Source organism: Chanos chanos, chromosome 1 (assembly GCF_902362185.1).
Source record: "Chanos chanos chromosome 1, fChaCha1.1, whole genome shotgun sequence".
Classification (NCBI taxonomy): domain Eukaryota; kingdom Metazoa; phylum Chordata; class Actinopteri; order Gonorynchiformes; family Chanidae; genus Chanos; species Chanos chanos.
In genome coordinates this window covers 4,963,264-4,987,320 of record NC_044495.1, presented here as the reverse complement: position 1 = coordinate 4,987,320, position 24,057 = coordinate 4,963,264, and the positions used below count along the sequence as shown (strand labels likewise).

The 24,057-nt window shown below is 40.3% G+C and overlaps 2 protein-coding genes across 2 annotated transcripts in view; both read right to left on the bottom strand.

Moving 5' to 3' along the window:
- Positions 1-718: 718 nt before the first annotated feature.
- Positions 719-1,948, bottom strand: foxg1a (forkhead box G1a). The gene has a single exon (XM_030769413.1). It carries the CDS (start codon positions 1,946-1,948, stop codon positions 719-721), a length of 1,230 nt encoding a protein of 409 aa, XP_030625273.1.
- A 6,043-nt stretch (positions 1,949-7,991) lies between these two features.
- sptbn5 (spectrin, beta, non-erythrocytic 5) overlaps positions 7,992-24,057 on the bottom strand; it is a 41,641-nt gene continuing 25,575 nt past the window's right edge. Inside the window, exons 40-71 of the mRNA XM_030785926.1 lie at positions 23,799-23,894; positions 23,353-23,471; positions 22,937-23,051; positions 22,505-22,618; positions 21,961-22,082; positions 21,562-21,724; positions 21,054-21,242; positions 20,864-20,941; positions 20,530-20,702; positions 20,318-20,408; positions 19,925-20,071; positions 19,662-19,799; positions 19,031-19,287; positions 18,294-18,480; positions 17,771-17,983; positions 17,194-17,390; positions 16,405-16,609; positions 15,903-16,079; positions 15,421-15,576; positions 14,512-14,729; positions 14,067-14,256; positions 13,665-13,841; positions 13,123-13,230; positions 11,736-12,437; positions 11,438-11,509; positions 11,212-11,289; positions 10,681-10,772; positions 9,849-9,962; positions 9,468-9,660; positions 9,140-9,143; positions 8,808-8,912; positions 7,992-8,173 (exon numbers count right to left, since the gene is read on the bottom strand). Of these exons, the coding sequence (XP_030641786.1) occupies positions 7,992-8,173; positions 8,808-8,912; positions 9,140-9,143; positions 9,468-9,660; positions 9,849-9,962; positions 10,681-10,772; positions 11,212-11,289; positions 11,438-11,509; positions 11,736-12,437; positions 13,123-13,230; positions 13,665-13,841; positions 14,067-14,256; positions 14,512-14,729; positions 15,421-15,576; positions 15,903-16,079; positions 16,405-16,609; positions 17,194-17,390; positions 17,771-17,983; positions 18,294-18,480; positions 19,031-19,287; positions 19,662-19,799; positions 19,925-20,071; positions 20,318-20,408; positions 20,530-20,702; positions 20,864-20,941; positions 21,054-21,242; positions 21,562-21,724; positions 21,961-22,082; positions 22,505-22,618; positions 22,937-23,051; positions 23,353-23,471; positions 23,799-23,894 (5,172 nt within the window). The remainder of the gene's footprint in view (positions 8,174-8,807; positions 8,913-9,139; positions 9,144-9,467; positions 9,661-9,848; positions 9,963-10,680; positions 10,773-11,211; positions 11,290-11,437; positions 11,510-11,735; positions 12,438-13,122; positions 13,231-13,664; positions 13,842-14,066; positions 14,257-14,511; positions 14,730-15,420; positions 15,577-15,902; positions 16,080-16,404; positions 16,610-17,193; positions 17,391-17,770; positions 17,984-18,293; positions 18,481-19,030; positions 19,288-19,661; positions 19,800-19,924; positions 20,072-20,317; positions 20,409-20,529; positions 20,703-20,863; positions 20,942-21,053; positions 21,243-21,561; positions 21,725-21,960; positions 22,083-22,504; positions 22,619-22,936; positions 23,052-23,352; positions 23,472-23,798; positions 23,895-24,057) is intronic.

Below are 24,057 nucleotides of genomic sequence, written 5' to 3'. Positions count from 1 at the left end.
CATTCATTCATTTGTCCCCCATTAGAAACTGTCGATCAAATGGTTGCTGAATACTGAAAGAATTCTCTTGCTTATCTAAACCCATTCTTTGGTCTATAAAAAAACAGTATTTTATATATAAAAAAATGCATTATGAATGCATGTATTAGTCCACGATAGGAAAAGGACAAAAAAAAAATAACGAGCCATGAATTTGAACGTGTATTCTGTAATTATAGAACACATTTATTCTGAAAAAAAAAATGGAAAATAAAAATTAGTGTTTAACTTTTCCCAAAAAAAAAAAAAAAATCATATGCCACCAGTGCATTCATGATACGTCATAATACTGCAAACATGGAGACTGGTGGTCAATGAAATAGTATTAGAGATTTTAATATTAAAATTAGGCAAATCTGCAATCACTATTTAAATACACATTCTAAGGTAATTATACTGCCTTTCCAAAAAAAAAACCAAAAACAAAAAAATCTCTACGCTTTACCTTCAGGTTTTTTTTTTTTTCTTGTCACATTGCACGTTGCTGACAGTGGAATTATAAACCATTCCCCGACACTTGACGTATGTATACAGAAATCGATGCAGAATAATAATAAAAAATACCTGGGGTTCGGCTGCTTGCATTTTCTTCCTTTCTCTTTGCTTTTTTTCTTTTATATATATTACAATGAAAATGGGTGTAAAATGTTCACTTACAGTCTGATCCAGTGGATGTTAGTTAGTGTATAAGTGGATTTGAAGTTGACCCTTGATTCTGATGTGTGAAGTAGTCAGAAAGTCCTCCGGAAAGTCCTGATGAAAAACTTGGTAGCGAAGGCCTTAAGGATTCACAAGGGAGGGACGAGGGTGCTTGCGGGGACGAGGAGGAGGCTGCCCGGGCCGTCATTGAAGTGCTGGTCTGGGGAGTCATTGATGGATGAGGAACGTGGGGAAAGAAATAACTGGTCTGTCCTGCAAGGAGATTAACCGAACAAGGGTTTAAAGAGTAGGTCCCCGAACAGGGTACAGACAGACCACATGGTACAGAGGCGGCTAAGGCTGCCGCTGTTAGGTGGTGAGTCGCATAAGGAATCTCTCCATTTACGAGTCTATCAACGCTTAAGCCGTTTGAGGCAGGGAAAGAGTGGTTGCTCCCCAAACTGTTTTGAGTCAACATTGTGCTATAGGACATTGGGTGACTAGGGTACGCCGATGACGTTCCGTTGTAACTCAAAGCACTGCTCGCCCTTGGATGATGAATTGAAAGAAACGGTGACATTGGCCAATATAATGACCCAGCTCTATCCATGAAAGTCAGTCCCGTGGAAGTGAGCCGAGCTCCCCGTTTGAAAGCTAGCTTCGCTCTGGATGTAGTCGATCTCCGACGAAGTTTGCCTGTCGTCCCGCCGATGAACACGTCGTCACTAGAGGGGTCAAGCATCCAGTAGTTACCCTTCCCCGGGTCATCGTAGTGCCGGGGCACTTTCACAAAACATTTGTTAAGGCTTAAGTTGTGCCTAATGGAATTCTGCCAGCCCTGTTTGTTCTCCCGGTAATACGGAAAATTTTTCATGATGAATTCGTAAATACCGTTTAAAGTTAGTCGTTTCTCCGGACTTTGCCGGATGGCCATCATGATCAATGCGTTATAGCTGAAAGGTGGTTTTTCATACTTGCCGTTTTTCTTTTCCCCGTCTTTCCCTCCTTCGCCCTCTTTGCAGTCCTTTTTCTCTTCCTGTTTTTCTTTTTCATCCGTGCATGCCGATTCGTGCGAAGAATTGTCACTTTTAGTGCAAATGTTCTCCGACTTCGCATCCTGTGCTACCGTAGGTAAAGGAATCTTCTCCTCTTCCTCGGGGACGGATCTGTGGTGGTTGTCACTTTGGACGGCTTCAGGCACCAGACTGTTTATACTGAACGATGATTTAGGAATCATTTTCACTTCTTTCCGTTCTCCCATATCCAACATCACACGTATGGTAGAATAGCAACAACCAGCAGCACAGTTGAAATATCAAGCTCTTACGCTAGCAGCTCCTCTAATAAAACAACAACTATTTCATGTTCTTTACAAACACATCGATAAGAAACAGCTAGCTACAATTAATTACGGAGCCACAGACACTAAGCTGTAAAAAAATTGGTTGAACCTTTACAGACTACAGCCAACCACAGCACCATAAGTATTATCGCGTCCTCCCTAGTTGCAGCCAATCATTGAGCAGTTCTTAGCAGTTGTTCAAGTGCGTAAGGATACACAAGGTCCACCAATGCAATGTAGAGCGCATTCACTCAGTCAACAATAGCCCTCATTCCCAGAGCAAATCCTACCAAGAAAATAGACCACACAACCCCAGTCCGTCTCACGGCTTTTGATAATTTTAGACTGCTGATTCAACATATCTCTGCCTCTTTAAGTTTTGTTTACATTCCCGGGGAAAAACAATCGGATTCAGAGTGGTAACCGCAGAAATGAGGTACTACTTCCTGTATTCGGCCGTTAGTTGTGGTGGTAATATACCACATTGTAAACCCTAATCCTCTGCAGCAGCATAGAGGAGTGCATGCGATACATTTTTAAAAGTTTTAAAAATAAAAAATGTATGCACCAGCAACAACGGACCAAAACGAATTGTGCTACAAGTAATATATAACCACGTTATTGTCTTCTTTCCCTTAGTGCACGTGTAACTACACTGTTGCGATTGATAATTTGAGGCACTTGACTTTTAAAGCAGATATTTTCATTTTGTGAATTAGGACTGGTTAAATTCCTGCATTTATATCCTAGAAGTATTATTTTAGAGAGGGACATCAACATAACAGTAATATAACACAACAACGACAACAACAACAGCAGCAGCAATAATAATAATAATAATAATAATAATAATAATAATAATAATAATAATAGTAGTAATAATAATAATAATAAAGTAATTCTACCACAACTACTCTTGTTGTTGTTGTTGTTGTTATTGTTGTTATTGTTGTTATTGTTGTTGTTGGTAATGCTGATGATGATGCTCATGATCAACACGTTTACATAAACTGATAAATAAACGGATGATAAATACATTTTATAAGGCATGGCATCAATAAACTTACAGCATCAGAATATGACAGCAGAGTGATATGTCTTCACGGATAAATATAACATGTGTATTTAATGAATTGCTAACGCCTTAAAGATATTTTACTGAGGGATTTCAAAGAACGTAAATACATCTTAATAAACAAATAAATAAATAAACATTTAGAAATGCAGTCAGCTTCAGCCATGTGAACAGAGTACTAAAAATAAAACATGAGCATGCAAATAATAGACCAAACCCTATGAAAATATGTGGCGTGAAACAATGTTTAAAAAAATGAGTATATTCCTTTTAACTTAAATTTATCGCCCCAGGCGTTCCTGTGTTCCCTTAAACACTCGTAGATACAGTGGACAAAGAGAATTGCCCTAAAACCTGTTATCAAATGTGAATTTACCAAGGAAAGATGAGGCCTTGATAAAAAGGAAATGCTGAAACTTTATGCTGACAATGAACATTCTCAGCATTTGATAACGACAAGATCACTGATGGCAATTTTCACTTATTTTTGACGAGAATGCTAACATGTCATTATTGAGCTCCATATTTTTTGTATTCCTTGGAAACAGACGAGAAACGTGAGACGTGTGTATTTGTTCTTAAAGAGGTTTCACTGAATGAACAACGGGACACACGCACGCGCACGCGTGCACTCCCCCGCACAAACAAACCATGCTCATATATATATACACACAGACACACAGTCACACGCACACACATACACACACAGTAAACACAGACGTACGCAAACAAACAAATAAACAAACAAACGATAGTGGAATCCCACAAAATGCAAGTCTTGAACAAAAATTTTAATGGTGACGTCTACACATGCCTTTTCAAAAAGACATGTCGAAACATAAGTTTTCAGTGTGGATTTCGGCACTTAGACAGCCAAAAGAGATTCTATGGGCTAAAGTTTAAACCAAATAATATTTGAGTTTTATTTGTCGCCGCGTTAAAGAAAATTTTCAATATTTGGCCCCTCCTTTTCGAGCTCCGATTATGAATTTAGTATTTGATTAGAGACTCAAGTGAGGAGGGATACGTGTTTAATAAATCATCTGCACATGGTTTAGCCCGATTCTATATAAATGTAAAGCGAACATTATTATTATTATTATTATTATTATTATTATTATTATTATTATTAAGAAGAAGAAGAAGAAGAAGAAGAAGAAGACTATGTCGAAAAATAAATCATGTACCAGGATAGCCACATGTTGCTAAATGTACCATTAGAGCCCTTCCCTGTCAACTCATTCCCTGAACTAACTCATTCATTTACTCAAGTAAAGAGACATAATTAATAGCCCGGATAGGCGACGTGAATAAAAGCGTTGACCAATGAATCGATGTATGCGTATAGTACCGTTTTAATGAGGCCACACAAACGTATGAAGCTGTATGTACGTAAACTCACAAAGCTATCATAAAGGAGCGCTACCCAGCCTATTGTGTGTGATCATACGTTGTTAGCTTACTTATTAGAACCTTTACATACTCCAGAATTCTATTTTTTTAAACAATGGCTTTTTTGAAATTGAACTTGTACAGTCACATGGAAACCTGATTTGAAAAAGACAGTTAAAAAACTAATTTATTTTATAATCTCGTATAAATAGTTCTAAATTACATCAAGAAAAGTTACTTGATGTCCGTATCTTTATTAAGGAGATAGGAAAAGAACCAGCTAATCCACCAAGTGCAAAACGCCGACAGCCTTTAAAAGTTTATATATAAAATATATACATTCTATTCTGATCCAAATTCAGCGCGTTAATTGCCGCTAATTGACTATTCATATACTTGACAGACACCTGCTTGTATGGCAGTTTAAAAACTTAACATATATGCCATAGCATGACAATATCTATTTCTTTTTATAATTTGAAAAAATGGGAACATTCTACTTAAATATCTGTACCTCAGCCAATTTTTATTAAAAGCTGCCCTTTAAGTTTTCGCAGTAAACTTTTCAAGGTTCGGCTTTAGTAGCAATGCAGCAGAACGGTTGAAATGGCAAATATTGTCTGTTACTTTGAAGCGACGTTTAGGGACATGGATTCTACAGTGGTCCAAAAGTGATCACAAAGGGGAAATGGGTCATAAATTTTTCGGCTAACCCACAGAGCAAATTTTGTGCACGTTTTTGCTAAAGTTGGATTTTTGGTCAAGTCGAACGTAAAACCCTGTAGGCTTTTGTATAGCCTATAGAGAAATCATGTACCTTATAAACCTGCTCCGAGACATAAACAATGGCTTAGAACTGATCCCACTAACCAAGAAGAAACGTAATTATACTGACAACGCAGCAACTTAACTAAAGTTATTTTAGCACAGCGACAAGGGCGTTCAGTGGCAACTGCAAAATGTTTATAAACACATTTATATATACACTGCCTGCATAAACACAGTTATTATTCGCCTCAGCATACAAACACCTCGCGTGGAAATGAGATGTTAGACACAGAGGGGAAACAAACGCAAAGTCTACCGCAATTGAGTTGGAAAGGGTGTCATCGCTCCTGAATGTGAGAACACGCTGCCCTCTAGCGGTATCTCAAATGGAGCACAGCGGACTAGGGACCAATTCGTGTTTTGTTGTCTACTTAAAATGTATGGAAGCAACCTTCATATGGGATGGGTGACGCGGTTGCTGTATCCTCGAGGGCTTTAATGGTTTGTTTTGTGATATACATGTAATAGCACTCGATTTAAGCATATGTGAGCATAACTAAACGCCTCCACTATGTTGCAAATGATATTAATCGATGAGCTACAATTACACTACATTTTTGTTTGAATCTCAGGACAAATAGCCCCACATGACCCTAAAAAAAATAGAACATAAATAAATTGGGTTTCATTTTGGGTTGACTCACAAATACTTCGTGGTTGTACATGAACGGATTGACTGACTGTAAGTTTATTTCTTAAATTCATCGGGGGGGAAAACACCAAATCTATACATCATGTTCATATTTCACCCAACCCTAGTTTATAATTTAATTGTACACGTTGCAGGAATAGTTCGAAATGTTTCTTGAGCGAAATATGAGAACTGCAGACCTTGAGTCTACATTTAAAGAATTTAACTTCAAATGTGCTACATATCCTGTGAGTGTTTCTCCCCTCTGAAAGCTTCGACTCCTCTGTTCAGCGGACTTTTGCGTAAATAAAGCAAAAATACGTCGAATCAAGGAAAGTAAAGAAAAAAGCTCCGAAATTATACGTAACTTGTCGTTCTCGTTTTTCTTTTAGCTGCGCGTGAGAACTTCATAAACAGAGCAAGTGCCCCCAATGTTGTCTCGAAACGATTTTTTTTAAATGAGCGCAGTTATTTTGTTCAGAAGGTTAATCGAATAAATAAACAAGAATTAGTGTTAACAGTGCAACAATGTGTTTGTTAAATTAATTACAGAGGGATATATTGGTGACCAATCATCTGAAGGCAAATGTTACAAGCAAAACGACAATTAAGTTATTATTACTGGTAGTAGTAGTTGTAGTAGCAATAGCCTAATGATAGAAGTCGGAGATTTTAATTCAAACAAGGGGAATATTTTTATTCATGAGGTTAAAATACCAAACCGTGGAAAGCAAAACAAGCAGCAATACTACACGAATTGCGTGACCGAACCAATTTCTAAAAGGCTTACGCTGCAGAAATCTGTGTTTGGTAAATACGCTTGGTGATTGATTCAATGCCGACTGTGACATGAACAATATTATGAATGTCAGACATAAAATAATTAGATATTAATATCGGTCAGTGGGTGACATAACTGGAATAATGGGGTGTTGTTGTATATTGAAACATAACCATGGGCGGCACTAATTTTGAAAGGATTAAAAAAAAAAAAAAAAACTTGACACTACAGTAAATGATGAACTTTTGAACTGCTGGAGCACAAAGTTTAACAGCATTGACTCGCCGAGCCCGTCATGCTGTGCAACAGTCTACTCGGTCTTTGGCGCCATCGTGCGGCAAAAAGTAGGCTAAATAAAAAAAATTCACACGGGGATTAGTTCTGGCGTTAGTCAGCGTGGGTAGTTCTGGAGTAACACACACTGATTCTGTTTATGACTCCTCTGTAAATTCGGGAGATACTGCTCTCTCAGGCAACCACCTATAACTGACATGCACCGTGAATCCAGTTTTTTTGTCACACCCTTTCTTGAGATGTTTCACTAAACCTACAAACAGACTATTTAATATATGATTTGAGTAATATAAATAAAGGAACATAGACTTCAAAGAGGGTGAAAGTGGTTTCAAACAGCAATGTGTGTATAATTAAGAGAAGAAAAAGACAACAGGGGGAAAAAATATTAAATTTTTTTGTTTGGGCCCTGTAGACAGAAAATGGGGCCAACATTTTACAACCTGTCTTTGGTTCGAAAGATGATTTTTCCAAGAAGGTAGTCTATCTTTGATCAGTCTGTGAATGAAAACATTGCACTGAATTTTCAGATAATCTTATGTCTTTTTATTTTTTCAATCATAAAACGCTTGGACATATAACATGCCTTCTTCAACAAAAGAAAATTAAAAAATAATTGATTTTACTTCAGCATGAAGCAAAAAAAAAAAAAAGGTAGGCCATTTTTGATTAAATGGCCAAATAGTGTTTTATAAAATATTGCAACCATTCATTTCACATTAGATACCAGCTAGGTTAAACATTTGCTGTCCTTATGTCAAACTGATTAGTGCTGGTGTGTAAAAAAAAAAAAAGTTCAGACAAAGCCTATCACATCCATCACATCACTGTGTGAAGAATTACATGTTTGATTTGTGTTTAGAACATCAGCAGCATCTTGTTTATTTTCCTAATGTGATGACAAGCTGGCTGTGAAAATTATCTTTTTTTTTTTTTTTTTTTTTTTAAAAACTCCATCATAAATCTAAATCTAATGTTTCTTGAACCATTTCTTTATGGCATTCATGTTTTTGGGCTTGTCCTTAGTTGCACTCTCTGTCCGAGTTTCGGGAGGAAGAAGAGGGGGTACAGATGGGACATCTGGGGGGGGAGGGGGGGACACAGACGGCGGCTGGTTTCTCTGTTGAGTTCTCTCACTCTGTGTCACACTCACTGTAAGAACACAACCACAGTAGTCATTGCAGATCTCACAGTGTGTAGCTCCAGCTTACTGCTACACACGACAAATCTGATTAAAAGAAAACAACTCCACTGGGAACTAAAAAGGAATCAAACGCACAGCAAGCGCAGGCGACTTGTGTTGAGCATTTGCACATCCTACAGTGATCAAAGACACGTTCTGGAATTATTTCTTAATTTGTTTATTTATTTTACTGCATTTTAAGTGCTGTAAATTTTTAATGAAATGGTTCTGACGTTGTTAACACGTATCAGTCTTCTGCGTTAAACCATACGTTTTTTTTTTGACGTATAAATTTCAGCTTATTTTTTGGTGTATAAATCTCAGAATTAGGACGAATGATGAGCGAAAAAGTCAAATCATTTAGATTAGTGAAGAGATATTCCGTTGTGATAGACTTTCCAGACACACAGACATGTGTCCATTGAGGCCATGTATCTTGTGCACGACCTCCCACAAAACTTCTGGTAAAACACCACTCAGTCGCAGGGGAGGAAATTTTCTCAGCAGTGCCTCTCGGAAATGCAACAGCTCGGAAATGTAGCTTTGATTAGCCTGACATTAACACCGTGTCCAGTTATCAGAGGATATCGGGCTGGTTCTTACCAACGTCTCTGTTCTCTCCTCCCTCTGGGTAGCGGTGAATGTTGTAGTATGTGTGAGGAGGCTTGGGCGGGGGTCCTCTCTCCATCACATACGTCTCTGTGGAACCTGCAGTAAGAGCAAAGAAAGTGTATCACTTTAGGTGAGTAGTTTACACACACACACACACACACACACACACACACACACACACACACACACATCACATCACATCACATCACACACACACACACACACACACACACACACACACACACACACATCACACGCAAACTTCACACACACTCACACATACACAAACACATCAAATACATACGCTTCACACTGACACTCACACGCCTACACACCAAATACAGATGCACACAGAAAAGCACACATGCACATGCAAACCCACACATGCATGCACACACGCACACATACTTACTCAAAAACACACAAATACCATTAGTCAGTACTTTATGCACACACACACACACACACACACACACACTCACACATGCACCCCCCCCCCCCCACAGACACACCAACACACACAAAACTAACACACACACACACACATTGCTGTTTATGAATGGCAATGGTCCCTTAATTGCTTACAAAACAAAAAAAAAAGAAATCCAAGTTCCACAAACAGGCCTCAGTAAGTGCAAACCCGAGAAAGACCTGCCCCTCAGGGGACCACGTCTCCCTGTTGCTCTCATACTGAAAATGAACACGAGGCCACGGCTCTGCAGTGAAGAGGAACCTACCATTTTTAAGGTCTGAGTCAGCAGTAGCCACCACTGACTCAACTTCATCAGTAGGTTTTGAGTCATTCAGCTTCTGTGTCTCCTTTTTGCTGAACATATCGCTCACCCTAAAGAATAAATAAACACAACAACAGCCTGACCTCGATGCTCCGACGCATCAGGAAGCGTGTGACTTATCAGACTGATTCGCCACGTAATCTTTGCAAAACGTTTAGTATAAAGTTCAGCGTCTCGGTCAGTAACGAAACTCATCTCTTTCTGTATGACATATTGTTTGATGTTGTTTATGTTTTACCCAGAATCCCTTGATGCGGTTTCTGCATGGGTGCAATTCTGTAGTTCATCCATCCATTTTTGCTTCATCTCGGGGTTGGGGGCAGCAAACATATATTGACTTGCATCATCCAGTCTGGACAGAAATGATGTTAATTTACACTTTACACTCACTTTGTTTAAAGAACTATTGGCAACGCTTTATTTCAAAATCCACTAATTACCAGGTACTAACTAGGAAATGAGATGGTGATAAAATACAGTTATTAGGATAGGAAGTACTAAATCATTTGCTGGTATGTCCATAGAAACCTACTAGGAAACTAGATGGCAACAACCATAACCCCAACTCTAACCCTAATCATCTAGTTTTCTGGTAGGTTCCCATGTACTTCCTAAATAATAACTTAGTACTTACTATACATTCCGAGTGGATACTTTCAAAATAACTATATTTTGTTGCCATCTAGTTTCCTAGTAGGTTTCTATGGACTTACCAGCAAATTCTTTAGCACTTCCTATCCAGCACTTTCCTAATAACTGTATTTTTATTACCATCTCATTTCCTAGTTAATACCGGGTAATTAGCAGACAGTAAAATAAAGCATCACTGAAATACTTAGCAAGCAACAACACGTTATGGAGGGAAACTCTCAAACACATTTCATAACCATCACAGAGAAGAGATGAATATATATATATCCCTAAATGATACATAGGCTATGTTGTAAGAATGTTAGCATATTAAAAGTCTGGAAAGAAGATCTTTCAGCCAATATTTTAAAACTTTCTTTTCACTTGAAGTGTATCATCACTGTGTGTGCACATTGGCTGTCGTGTACAGCAGAACTTACAGGACCCTGAAGGTGTGGTCCTTTCTCCTGTAGTAACGGTTATCCTTACACACTGCTTTATTCAAGTCAATGGGGGGGATTCGAACACATCTCTGTAGTAAGACAAAGAAATTTCCCAATAACACACCCAGAACAAATGCTGTTAACAAGCTGCAACTGCTAGGGTTATTTGTTTGTGAATCTTAACTACATTTATCCTCTAAAGCGTTAATTAAAATTCACTAAAACGTGTATTTATGAGAGTGTGTTTACAAATGAAGTCCATCAATGTACTGCAATCACACTGTGCAGGCACATTACACAGACTCTATGTCTGTAAAACATGTGCACACTCATAGCAGGTCACCTGGGACAACAATCCACCAATGCATACGTATGTAAAAGTTCTACTGTTTTATATAGAATACTTAATTAACTGTTAAGCTACTGGAACCTCATGTTCTCTTTCTCTCTCTCTCTCTCTCTCTCTCTGTCTCTCTCTCTCTTGCTCTCTCTCTCACTCTCTTTGCAAAACACTTGTTTTAGCTGTACCTGTGTGGCTGCATCCTCGTCTTTAAACACACTGAGTGTTTGGTCCTCCAGCACAGCGTAGACGGTTTCCCATTGATCCTGATCAAAACCAAACAAATCAATGTGCTGCGATTTAAAGTGCACTCTCAGCAATGTGGCCGCAGCGTTTAGAAAATAACAGGAGACACTTCGGAGATCTCAGAAATAAGCTCAAAGATCGATACATGCGTTTGATGCTGCTAAGAACGCTTACTTTAATCCCTACCTGTTTTAGTTTCAGCTCTAACACTCCCTCCATTTGAGCAGGCTCTCCTCGTACCTAAGAGACACAATCGGTTTTCAGACAAATATGTTTTCAAACCATACACCGGGGGAAATAAAAGACATAGTAGTGTCTCTATGGTTGGTTCAAAATACTGGTGGTGGATATAATGAACTGTGTCTATTACACACTGTCTGCCATTGTATAAAACCCCAAATTACTAAAGTGGCAACAACAACAACAACAACAACAACAACAACAACAACAGCGTTGCAATGGTCACCTCAGAAGTTGGAGGTGGTTGAGTTGGAAATTCCTCCTCTGGTTGGTCATCCAGTTTGGGAGATGGGGGTGGAGTTGGTGGAACAAGGTCCTGAATGGGAGAGGTTTTGACTGACAAAAAGTCTGTTTCCGTGAGTTCAAAGGGGATCTGACGGGATGGTGTCATTGGGGGGCTTGGCGTTGATTCATCAGGGCTCGCTGGACTCAACACCAAATGCTTGGCGACAACAGGCGGAGTGAGCTCCTCAGCCAAGCTGGTGGGTGTAGTAGACAGGAACCCATCCTCAGGTGCAATAATCTGCTGAGACTCGGACTGTTGGGGGCTCAGACGGGATTTGTAACCTGATGAGGAAGAATCTTCCAGAGTGTGGACGTGACTTTCCGGAGAGGTACCAGAGGAAGTGACAGAGAGACTCTGGGAAACCAAAGAAGTCGCGACGTCGCTGCCATTACTGTCACTCCTTCTAAGTCCGCTGACGACACGCAACGATGTCAAGTCCACTCTGCCACTGCTGTTTCGCCTCACGGGTTTTGCCTCTTCGTTTCTGCCACGACTGTCCCTCCTCCTAACTGGACTAACTGTGGACCTCCATGGGGTCACGTTCGGAGCACGGTCAGAGGGACTCCTCTTCAGTGAGCTCACACGCCCTGGCTTCTTCCTGGATGTAATCTCAGACACGCTGACACCCAGACTCTCCTCTATCTGTGGTACGATATCAACCAGAATTTGTTAGTTGGTCTGTGAAAAAAAATGACGTTGTAACCTGTTAAGCGACGAGTGGGTGTGTAACAGCGCTCAACCACGCACTCAAGGTTCAGCACATGCAATGCTTTGGGGTATTTTTTTAGTACAGTGGGGAAACAAAATAAATGTACATTTTAAATTAAAATTCCTTGCTGACAGACACTGACTGACTGCCCTTTGGCAACGTAAACTTATCCCCCGAAACAGGAACTTCAAAATAACCACTTGCACATGCATTGCTTTAACTTTACATAAGCAAGAACACGTAGCCTTTTTTTTAAGGCTTTCACAGATTGTCCGTAAGAAAAGTACACCCCTACCTGTGTATAGTTTCATACATTAAATGAAATCTTGCCCAAAATTAAAATGCAACAGTCCAATACAAATGTATGCAGCATCATGGTCTACCAATGAGCGACCCTCTAGACAAAACACATTCAATTAATGTCTTAAGCTGAACCATCAATCAAAAACACTCAGGAGATTTTAACTAAAACACTTACTAACATAAAGAGATAACACTATGTTCTTGGAGGAAAATTGAGACGGCTTTTGGCACCTGTCAAAGTCGGCATAAAACACCTTATTCCAAGTGAGGAAACATCAAGGTCCCGTGAGATACAGAATTCATCATATTTCTTACCAAGGCTTTTCTCTCATTCAAAGCATTGAATCGCTCGCTCTGGGCTTGGATCATGGCCTCCAGGTCTTCATGCTTCTTCATCAACTCAAGCACGTCTGAAAGAGAGTCCTAGAGAAACAGCACAACGCGACATTACTGATCTTATCTGATTCGTTACGTACCTCAACTCAGCCGAAGTCCCTAAAATCAATTAAACCAATCCAATCAGTCTATAAATCCAGCCCTTACTGATACTGTGAGATTTTTTCTCTACATGTTCATTACTGAACCAACAAACTCTTGGCTGCCTGAGTATCACACCTAAAAAACAAATGGCATTAGATTTTCCCCAACTCTTAAGTCTTCTGTTCTACTATCATATTCCACAAGAAGTCATTCCAGTGTCTGTGTTTGTGCAGATTCACATTATCTTGCAGCACATTTTCATTTTATTCACACTCACATAGTCTGGAACCACCAAAGCAACACAACAGTAATAGTGATGAAGAATGAAGAATGATAGCAGATGTATTTGTGAAGAAGCTGTCAGGGTTCTGTCTCACCCCGTAGTCCTGGCCTTTGACCGCACTCTCGTATGTATTTAGCCAGTGTTCCGCCTGCTCCAGCTCTCTTTGCAGCTGCAGCAGCACCAGCAGCTCCTGGTACAGAGCTTTGCGTTCCGCCCAGGCCTGCTCCACCCGAGTTTCCAGCTCCTGAAGCTCCGCTAAGCGATCCTCCAACTGCACGAGACAAACGGCGAGAGGTTATCGACGAAAATCAAAACGCTAACGAAAACTTGGCATTGCGACTTTGACGTCGATCCGTTTGGCACTGCGTTTGCTGTTTGGCAGCATGTGCATCTCACTGTGCTCTGTCTTTCCAGGATGTCATATGCCTTTGTTGGGTTATGTGCTGCAGTCTAACCAGTGTAAATCGATTCTTTTTCAGTTTACACGAGACTGTACCTCGTGGTGCGCGAAGTTACACTCCTCCATGAGCCTCCTCCCTTCGTTTTTCACAGCCTCTGATTTGTCGAGCTGCTTGCCGATCTGAGTGTGATATTCCTCGTGCCTTTTGAATAGCTGCTCCAGATCTCCACTTTCAACTCCTTGTCCCTCCCCAGTCACCAGAGACAAAGTCTCCTTCAGCCACGCCCTGTGGGTCCGTGACAACAAGACCACATGTAATTCAGACCTCTGATGATTTCCCAGCATTTCCCTGCAACAATGCTTGATTAGTAAGTTCATGTAACCCATTTCGTTTTAGTCACTTGGACTTTCAATAAGTGACTAAAATCAATCAATTAAACGATAAGTCCAAAAGCAACACAACACATACAGCCTCCCCTTGATGCTTAGCTGATATTGTGACAATGGTTAAGAGACCACAAATGATTTTTTTCTCTCATACATGAGCTCTCTCCATTCAGTGAGGTATTTCTGCACAGCTTCAGCTTGACGTAGCCGCTGCCTACGCTGGCTGGCTTTGCCCTGCAGACTGGTCCAGCAATCCTCCACCTCCCGCAGTCGGTCAGTAAGGCTCTCCCGCACCTGTGGGTACTTCCTGACCAAGGTGTGCCCTTCTGTCTGTGTCCGGGACACTTCCTCCTTAATGGCCGCCAGATCCCTCTGAGGAAACCAAGAGTTTGTGTCTCAAGAAATTGCTTGAATATGGTAAATATACAAAAAAAAAAATCTGGAGTATTTTTACTGTGACATGGGTTTTCAGGTCAACGTGTCATCAGACATTTCCGAGTATTTATGGCACATATTTCCTAAGCCTTTCTGAACAGAACTTGTTCCTTAGAGATGGCTCTGGGCCACTTTTATATTCCATGGCTTAGTATAAAGACTATGGTTATGTTCAGGTGGTAGAATGAGAGTGTTTGTGGTAGCAAAAGGAAGGTTTGTAGGCAAGAAGGAAGAGTACAAACGAAAGGTGCACGGTGAAATGGTGAGGTTTTGTGCCGAATAAGTTTCAGTTTGAGATGGAGGATTTGACTTCTGCTCCAAACTGCTGAGGGTCAGGTTTTGGGTATGAATTTGGGTTAAGGGCGAATGGGATGGAGGGTAAGAAGACAATGTGTGGGGATAAGACAGCAAGATTAAGGATTGGAAAGTAAGGTTTTTGGGGGAAAAAAGGTAAGGTTCAGGTTATGTTACATGAACATAAAGATAATGTTTTTGATACAAAGAAGTTCAGGGTTAGACAATAAGACTTGGAAGTTTGAAGGTCAAGTGCTGAAGGGCAGTTTGGAATGGAAAAAAGGAAAGCTGGTCCCAAGCTTGTGCCTAGAGCACAAGTCCGATATCTGTGTACCTCAAGGCCTTCGTGTTGTCGTATGAGTGCCTGGATGCTGAGCAAGTCAGTTTCTTGGTCCTCAGCATCAAGCACTACCTCCTTCTCACTCATCCAGCTCTTCAGCTCATCCAAATCATGGTCAAATTGATGGACCTCCCGCGCTGACCGCAGGCTCTGCAAGAAACACAGGATCACTACCCCTTCCAAAGCACGTTTAAGCAGTAGTTAGCATTAGTTACACTAGCATGCCATTACAGACTGGTTGTCTATCTCTTCTAACGCGTACTGGACTGGACGGAAGGATTTTTCAGGCTCACATACAGCTTCATCCAGAGGAGGTGTGTTAGCATGGATAATACTTTTTCTAGCCTTCAGTCTATACATTTATGAATCTTGCTTCAGCAGATCTGCCCATAGATCAACCAGTGTTTAAGATGGCCAATCCACCATCTTAAACCATATTAAAAAAAAAAAAAAACATGTACGTTTGAAACGTTTACCTCTGCTCGAAGTTTCATCATCTTGTTTACATCATCCCATAGCTTCAGTAGAGCCTTTTCTTTCTGCTGGGCTTCTGAGGACTTGACTTTGTGTCCAAGCTGTTGAACCGTTCCTAGCCTGTTCTTGCCCAATGTGCTCACCTCTGTGGTGAAATCCTCGAATTTCTTCTGTAACACCTTCGGAATAGAAACAATCATCTCAGAAAGCAGCATCTTTATGTTCTACCTGGTTTCTCTGCACTTGACTATATAAAAAAAATGGGGAAAACCAGGAAACTTTGTTTTTTCCTACAGTGGGTGGTTGATTGAGGAAGCTTCCAGGGTAAAACTGCTCTTTTGTTTTAGATGATCTCAGAAGATTTTAAAGGATGAAAACCTTTGGCCAAAATACACCTTTAAACGTTTTCTCATGAAAAGTAAAAGGTAACCCACCAAGACATTTGAATTCTTTTAATTCTTCCACATCATTAAATTCTTCAGTCGCAATTTCTCTCATATTTACCTCAACATCCTCCAGATCCTGTCCAAAATCTTCAGACTCAGCGGTGGTCTTACGGGAAAGAAGCCAGTTCTGTAAGTCTCTGGCCTCCCTCTCAAACACGTAGAGGTTGTACTGATCTTCCAGAGCGGCTCGACGTTTCGCTGACAGCTCCAGCAGAGCCTGAAACTTACCCTGCACGTCTGGAAGACTTTTCCTGATCAAATAGCTGGAACAACAATGTTGTGGTTGTTATTGTTTTTTTAATGTCACAAGGCTTTAATTATTTTATAGGTTTTAGCTCACAAAATAGAGGCAAGCAACACTTTGTTGAGGTGGATCTTGCCATACAAAGCAGAAGAGAAAAACAATACTTTATTTTTGGTATTTTGTTTAAATAATTCATAAAAAATGGCTTGCATAAAAGGACATGGCTTGGTTTATAGAATGAGAAAAATAAACATGTATTGCAGGCTATGTGTAAATACGCATCCAAACAACAAAGGTACATGATCATTCCTCTCCAAAGCTTGAAAGAAACAAAACAAAGCAAAAGAAAATTGTCACGTGGGAAAGCTGAGATACATTTGGTATTATTTTTATAAGTTTATGTTTTTAAAATTTAACTAGTACTTGGCAAATAAAGTGAATAATTCCTCTAGGAGAACTGTGTGAGATAATAAATCAAAACAAAAATGTTATGTATATAAAGTATACTGTGTTATGGTATATCCATCTAATTTTCAAACAGTAGTCCAGTGTAATAAGGTATGCCTTCCTCCTAATGTCTGTGTATTTAAACACCCTGCTCACCTGTTGGGATGTCCATATCTCTCCAGTTGAGCCCCTGTCTCCTCCATTGAGTCCAATTTCACTCTGTGGTTTTCCAACTCCAGGTCAATTGGGTCAAGCTTCCTGAGGAGAGCCTCTGTGGTCTCTTCGCTCTTCCCAAAATCTCTAGACTCCAACACAGGCCTCTGTTCTTCCATCCAGACTTCCAGCTCTGATATCTGCACAGAAAGAGAGAAGTCACAGTTTTAGACAGGCGTAATGACAGTCAGTCAGTCCCACATCAAAATACCATTCAAACATTTGATAACAAAGACAATATCAAATAGTGGAACTTAAACAGAAGAATTACCAAATTCCATTATATCTTGATTGTTAAGTGTTGGGTTTTCGTCGAGGTGATTTAGAGAAGGGATAGCAGTAAGAGAGAAACTTCACCTCAGAAAGGCACATCTGAATCAGCAAATTCCATCATGTACTAAATGTGAGGTGTTATAGGATGATTTAAGGTAAGGCAGGTTTCAGGGTAACTTTAAGTAAGGTAAGTGATTTAGGCTGAGGTGATTCAGAGAAAAGACAAGCAGTCACACAAAAACTTTACCTCTGAGAGAAACATCTGAATCTTCAGTGCTTCCTGAAGAAGCTGACCCCTGTTCTCAGACTCCTTCTTCAGATCCTCAAAGACCTTCTTCAGCTCGTCTAGTCTCTCACTGATCTCGCGTGATGCAAAGTGTCTTCCTCTCACCAGGTTTTTTCCCGCCTCTAGCACAGCCTGCACTAACGGCGTACGGCTGGTGATCTCCTCCATCACCACCTGCAGACGGTCAATTAGAAACATCCAGAACTGTCTAAGAATACTTTACTTGAACTTCATAAGCACGATGTGAAAGTGTCATGAGGTCCAAAAAAGTGTCAAAAGATCACGGTAAAAGCCAGAAATGAGCGGAGAAATGATCCTCACCAATCTTAGCAACATGACAAACTGACTCAAGCTAGTCATGTTTCTTATTACAATGCATGTAACTTTAGAACACCGCGATGTTAACTTGGTCCAAATAAAATGCGTTGCTGGGTTCTGACAGAATTGGCAGAATTAAACAAAGTGCTTTAATTGTATCAGAGACCTTGTGATTTTTGACCATAGCCTGAGTGGTCTGGAGAGAGGAACCCAAATCTTTAGATGTTGTAGCCTGCAGCTTATCATCTGTCCAGGTCAGCTCTTCCTCCAGGTCCCGGTAGAACTGGAACAGAAGCTGCCATGATTCCAGAGTCTCCCGGCGTGCCTGCAGAGGCCCAGCCAAACCGTTGTACCTGAAGGGAACAGATTACATACGTCTACATGTGATTATAAATATAAACTGTTTCTATATTTTAAATGACCAAATAGTTTGCATTCAGAAGATTAAGCGGAAAAAATTGTGCGCACTCTTCATGTATAAGGGCATCTGCTAAATGTATGTGCATATGTCCCAATTGTACCATAACAGCTGAGCGCTTTTTCATAATAAATTATGATAAGACAGTGATAAAAAAACTATAAAACCTGGGTTCCCCAAATCCAGTGCTGGGGGATGCTAATGTTCTGCTGGTTTTATTTCTACCAGCCTCAGTGGGCTCTGGTAGGCTAAAGAATACAGATGTCTGTTACCCAAGAAAAAATCAGCCTCTGCTTTTATGGAGAGGGCAAAAACTGGCATCACTTTGAACTCTGATCTGCAGGACTGGATTTAGGGACCATAGTATTGGTCTATGACTTAAAAATACTGAAGATTTCTCCAAATATGGAAATCTTTGAAAGATGAAGACTGTTTCCATCAAGTTTAGACACTTGTCATCATCAACAGAATAGACCATTTCACACCTATTCACGGTCTCCCAGACTCTCTGCTGGATCTCATCAGCCAGGAAGTTACCCTGGGAGCTGAATTCCTTGGCTGTCTCCGTTAGACCCTGAACACGGTCCAGATGACCATCCACTACCTCCTCTAGGCCGTGCAAGTCCTTTAGTAGCCGGCTGACAGAGGCCAGGTCGCTGCCACAGTCTTTTTTGTGGACTTCAGTCTCTACTGACATCAACCACTCCTCAATGTCATCCAGAGAACGCTGGAACTGTAAAGCCTGGGACAAAGAAAGAGCAAGAGAAAGAGAGAGAGAGAGAGAGAGAGAGAGAGAGAGAGAGAGAGAGAGAGAGAGAGAAGGGAAGGGAAGGGAAAGCGAAAGGAAAAAAAATGGTACCATACTCATGGTTCACTGGGTTGCATGAGAGAGCATAAAATGGAGAGCATCTGGATATTACGTAATGCTAATAACCTTGCTTTTGCCACTAAAATATTTACTGTAAACACTAGTACAGAGGATTCAAATCGGCTTAAGAAGTGGGGCAACAAAAGTAGAGATCCTCTTTCTTTCAGGACTTCTTCACAGGGCAAAATGTCACATTCAGTCAATTTCACCTTAAAAACATCTGTCAGCCCCTTCATTCAATCTGTTACCTGATAAGCCTGCTGTAGACGTGACTTCTTTTCCTTGCAGTTGTTCTGAAGTTGCTCCCATGTGTCATTCAGATCCCTCAGCCTTGGTTTGATCTTGTTTTTAGCATGATGACCGTCCGCTAACATCTTCTCTCCAACCTGCGGGACGATGTTTTACAAATAAACCTTTGGATGTAAACACTATTCAATAAAACGTTATTGGATCTATGCCTTCAACAGTACTGTTGGGAACACCGACTATATTATAAATGTATGCTATGTACCTTCATGAGAGCCTCCACTCGGTTGTGATTGGCCAGGATTTCTGCCTCAAAGCTCTGATGCTTCAGTAGCTTAGCCTGAAGGTTGATGGGGTCCCTCCAGCACTCATCCAGTGCTACAGCATTTTTCTCATTCAGCCAGGAGTACACCTTTTCAAGAGGAGAAACCAATTAATGTTCAAGAACATGTTTACTATGTTGAAAACGTTGTCATGTTGTTACATCGTTGCTATCATGTGCTTATATGTTTCTCAGTGGAGAAGTTACTGGTTTTGGTCTTGCTATGCAAAATGTCTGACACTGCAACTGGAGCTGGAAGTAAAAGCTTTCAAATGCATTTACATGAGAAGAATTCAGAGTAACACAAATTTGGAGCAGCCACCACCCCTTACACACCTCATAGCTGCCTTCCAAGAATTTCTGGAGATGCAGGGATTCCTCCAGAGTAATCCGTCGAGATCTGCTCATCTCCAGCAATTTGTCTCTCCTTAAAGTCAACATTTTTTTTTCCCAAAGAATTTGAATATTGTCAAGACATTCTAAAACATTTTTTGTTGAAATGGCTCGCCAAAAATGCTGTAAATGTTCGGGCTAGTTTCAAATGGTACCTGAGCACAACAGCCTTGCATTTGTTCTTGATGTTGGCAGAGTCAAAGTGGTTCTCCTGGGTAAGCTGCTGGGCATATCTCTCCACTGCTTCCACCTGTTCCATCTGAGCTTCCAGAGTGTTCTCAAACAAGATGTGCTTTCTCTGAAGAGCCTCCACCTCTGACAAAGAACCCTGCAAGACAATGGTACCATGGAATACTTGGGGCAGAAAAGCTCTAAATGTGCTAATTGGGACTGTTTGAAGTTTGGCACCATTTTAGGGCAAAAATCTTCCTCACTGACTTTTTGCAATTTGAAATCACATGACAAGCACTTTATAGGTTGAGAACTTACACCAAGGTCCTGGTTGGCAAGGAAGGCTTCCTTGTTACTTAGCCAGCTTTCACACTGTTCCACATAGCCAAAGAATATCTGCAACAAACCAACAAGTCGTACAGATGATATTTTTCAGGAACCTGGCGTCAGGGCAATGCAAAACATCCTATACCTGTGTTCTGTGTTTCTGAATGGGAAAAATAGCTACCTGGAGCCCAAGGGCTTGTTCTAGAGTGTTCCTCCTGCTTTCCCATGCTTGATTCAGCTCTGCCTTGGCATTCTCGAGTTTGGTCAAAGCTTTGTTAATCTCGGCTGAATCACTGTGTCCAGAGTTCACTAGACTCTGTCCAAAGCTCCTGACAGAATCAATCCGCTCCCCACGAGCGTCTATCTCCGTCTGCAACCACACAGAGATCCGATGTTTCATTTTTAGGCTTGTGTATATATGTTTACGTTTATGGTTATGTCTATGTTTATGTTTATGTGTGAGCTTGTAAGTATGATTATAATACAGTTACATCACAAAGATATATGCCACCACATGTATCACAGAACTGACTCGATTAAAACACCAAACGAGAAGGACCTTTGTTTATGAGAGGAAAAAGTTCTGGGAAAACTGATTTCCATTTATCTACATGTTTAAATCTTTACATCCTGGAAAAGGTAGTTCTCAAAATGTGTGCAGTATCATGTTACAGACGGGATTCCTTCACCTTCCAGTCCTGATGTTCTACTATGAGGATCTCTGCTTCGGTCTTGTTCTTTGGCAGTCCTTTCTTTTCCATCTCCAAGCTCTGCTTCAGGGTCCAGTCCAGCAGGAGGCGCTGGTTAGCCTTAAACAGCTGCAGCTGGTGAGCTTCCTGTAGTCTTTCCTTCCTAATAGGGAAATTCCAATTTAAGCCAGCTTGTTGTTTCCAACACATTCCAACACATGTCTTATCAGGCTTGCAAATGCACATTCATTTAACATTCACTATCTTCATGATGCAAACCGTAATCATTTTAACAATTATAGTGGACTTCAGTGTAGCTGTATGTAAGGTGCCTTGCAGTAAAACATTTATAAAGTTTAATAGTAACAAGTGTTAATGGTCTTGGACTAAACAACATACCTGAGTTTGACTTCTTTCTCCAGATTCACTAAAGCAGTGTTCACTTCTTTCTGCTTTTTCAGAAGTTTGTCAGACAGAACAGTACGGTTCCTGAGTTGATGTGTCACCTCTTCATCTAAAGCCTTGTTTCAGCAACAAAGAAAACAAGGTTACACAACCCCCTACACTAGCACTTAACACAATGTTTGAGTCACTGTTCAGTAACTACGACTGATCGCTTCAAAGAACTCAAACATTTCTCGGCAGTGTGACTATGAGGACTGGAGTGTGTGTTTTTTTTTTCTTTTTGTAACAATAAGCTGCTATAGTTTCTTTTCCTTTTTTTTTTTTTTTGAGTCATTCTCATTTTTTAAGGTTATCAATTTCTATCATGTCCCAGATTGTTTTGAACTGTTTTTGGAATTGGAATCCTCTTTCTCATATTCAATTCATGTTTTGTCAAAGCATAATTCACCTTGAAGAGGAGCACCTGCTAGATAAAATGCAATTCATCAAGTGAAAATCATTGCTAATCGAAATTAATTGGGGCAGTCTATGTACTCACAGTTCCTCTTTCATGGATGACTCCAACGTCCCGTTCCGTTTCTTCATGTCGTCGAATGAGATTCTCAACGCTTTCAACGTCTGTGCCAAAGTCTTTCCCCCGCAACATGAGCATCTGCAGATGCAGAGACGGAAGGAGAGAGATAAAATAAACTGGTGTTTGTGTATATGTCAGTTGGCATTTCAATGACTGTCAGTTTCCATGCAGACATGATGTTATCAACACACGGATTAGACCTCAAACAAGCCATTATACACTCCTTTTATCCTTTTGATTTAAAAAAAAAAAATTCATAAAAGCTAATGCGTATACTTTAATGTTATGAAATCAGTGTGATCTTAAAATAGTTCTAGATAGTTTTAACATTGTCTTCAGTTGTATACAGAGACATCTCAAACTCAGATCTGTACGTCAATAAAAGTTCTCCCTCACTTTTTCGCTGGCTCTCTCTCTGATCTCCTCCAGCTCTCTTATGAGAGCGTGAATCTCCAACGCCGCCTCCAACTTTCTCTTATAATTGCTGAGGTTTCCATGGAAATGACTCCATCTGGAACATTAAAGCCAATAAGAGTAAGTAGGTGAATGAGCTAGGTTAAATAACTAGGTTTACTTACTTCAGCACAAAATGTTTGCTTTAACACAGACACTGCCCTAAGCAGTGATAAGCATGTCACATGGTGTCTTTGTGACCACTACAAAGTCACTTGTGGAATATACGAGTTTAAAAATTTTAATGAATGTTTGAGGCCTTAACCCATCAGGTTAGAGTACGTGAGTACAGGTTTAAACAAGTGTGTGAGTGTGTCTGTGGTTTTTTTTGGTGATAAACTGGAAGAGTGAGAGCGGACCTGTCGTTGAGTTCCTGCTTTCTCTTCTTCACAGTGTGCAAATCGTTGCAGTTCTGTCTCTCCAGTCGGGCGGCCAGGTTGTTAATGGTTTTGACGTGAGCGTCATCCATGGTCACATCCTGTGAATAGAATCGCCATGTGAATAAATTCTGTCCAAACTGCCATTCAAGGTCAAACAACTTCAACCAAACAATATACATTAATCAATGTAAGACACCCCTGAACATAGTCAAGACTGTATGAAGTTTTGTTTCACTCAACATAACAACAGAAGAACCTTGAGAACTCAGGGTCAGTAATATGTTTTGTGTTACGGACCATTGTATTTTGCCATTTAAACATGTTAAAAATGTTTCATGAGGGAAAAAAAATTACAATACATTTTTGCAGTGCTTTTATTGTTTCACAAAGTCAAAGCTACAGGAAATTACAGTGGTTCCTCTCACCCCAGAGCCTGTGCCTCTGAACTCATTCAGTTTCTTCAACAGCTGAAGACCATGTTCATAATCTTCACCAACGTCACCGATGTTTATCATCACCTCCTATTTAATGTCAAGGAGAGAGAGAGAGAGAGAGAGAGAGAGAGAGAGAGAGAGAGCTCTCTTTTACTAATGAACCGATCAAGCCTTTGATTACCCAGATGCGGTATACTACTGAAGACCAGAAATGGCTTGGGGAAAATCAGCTTTTATTAAGGAAATATTA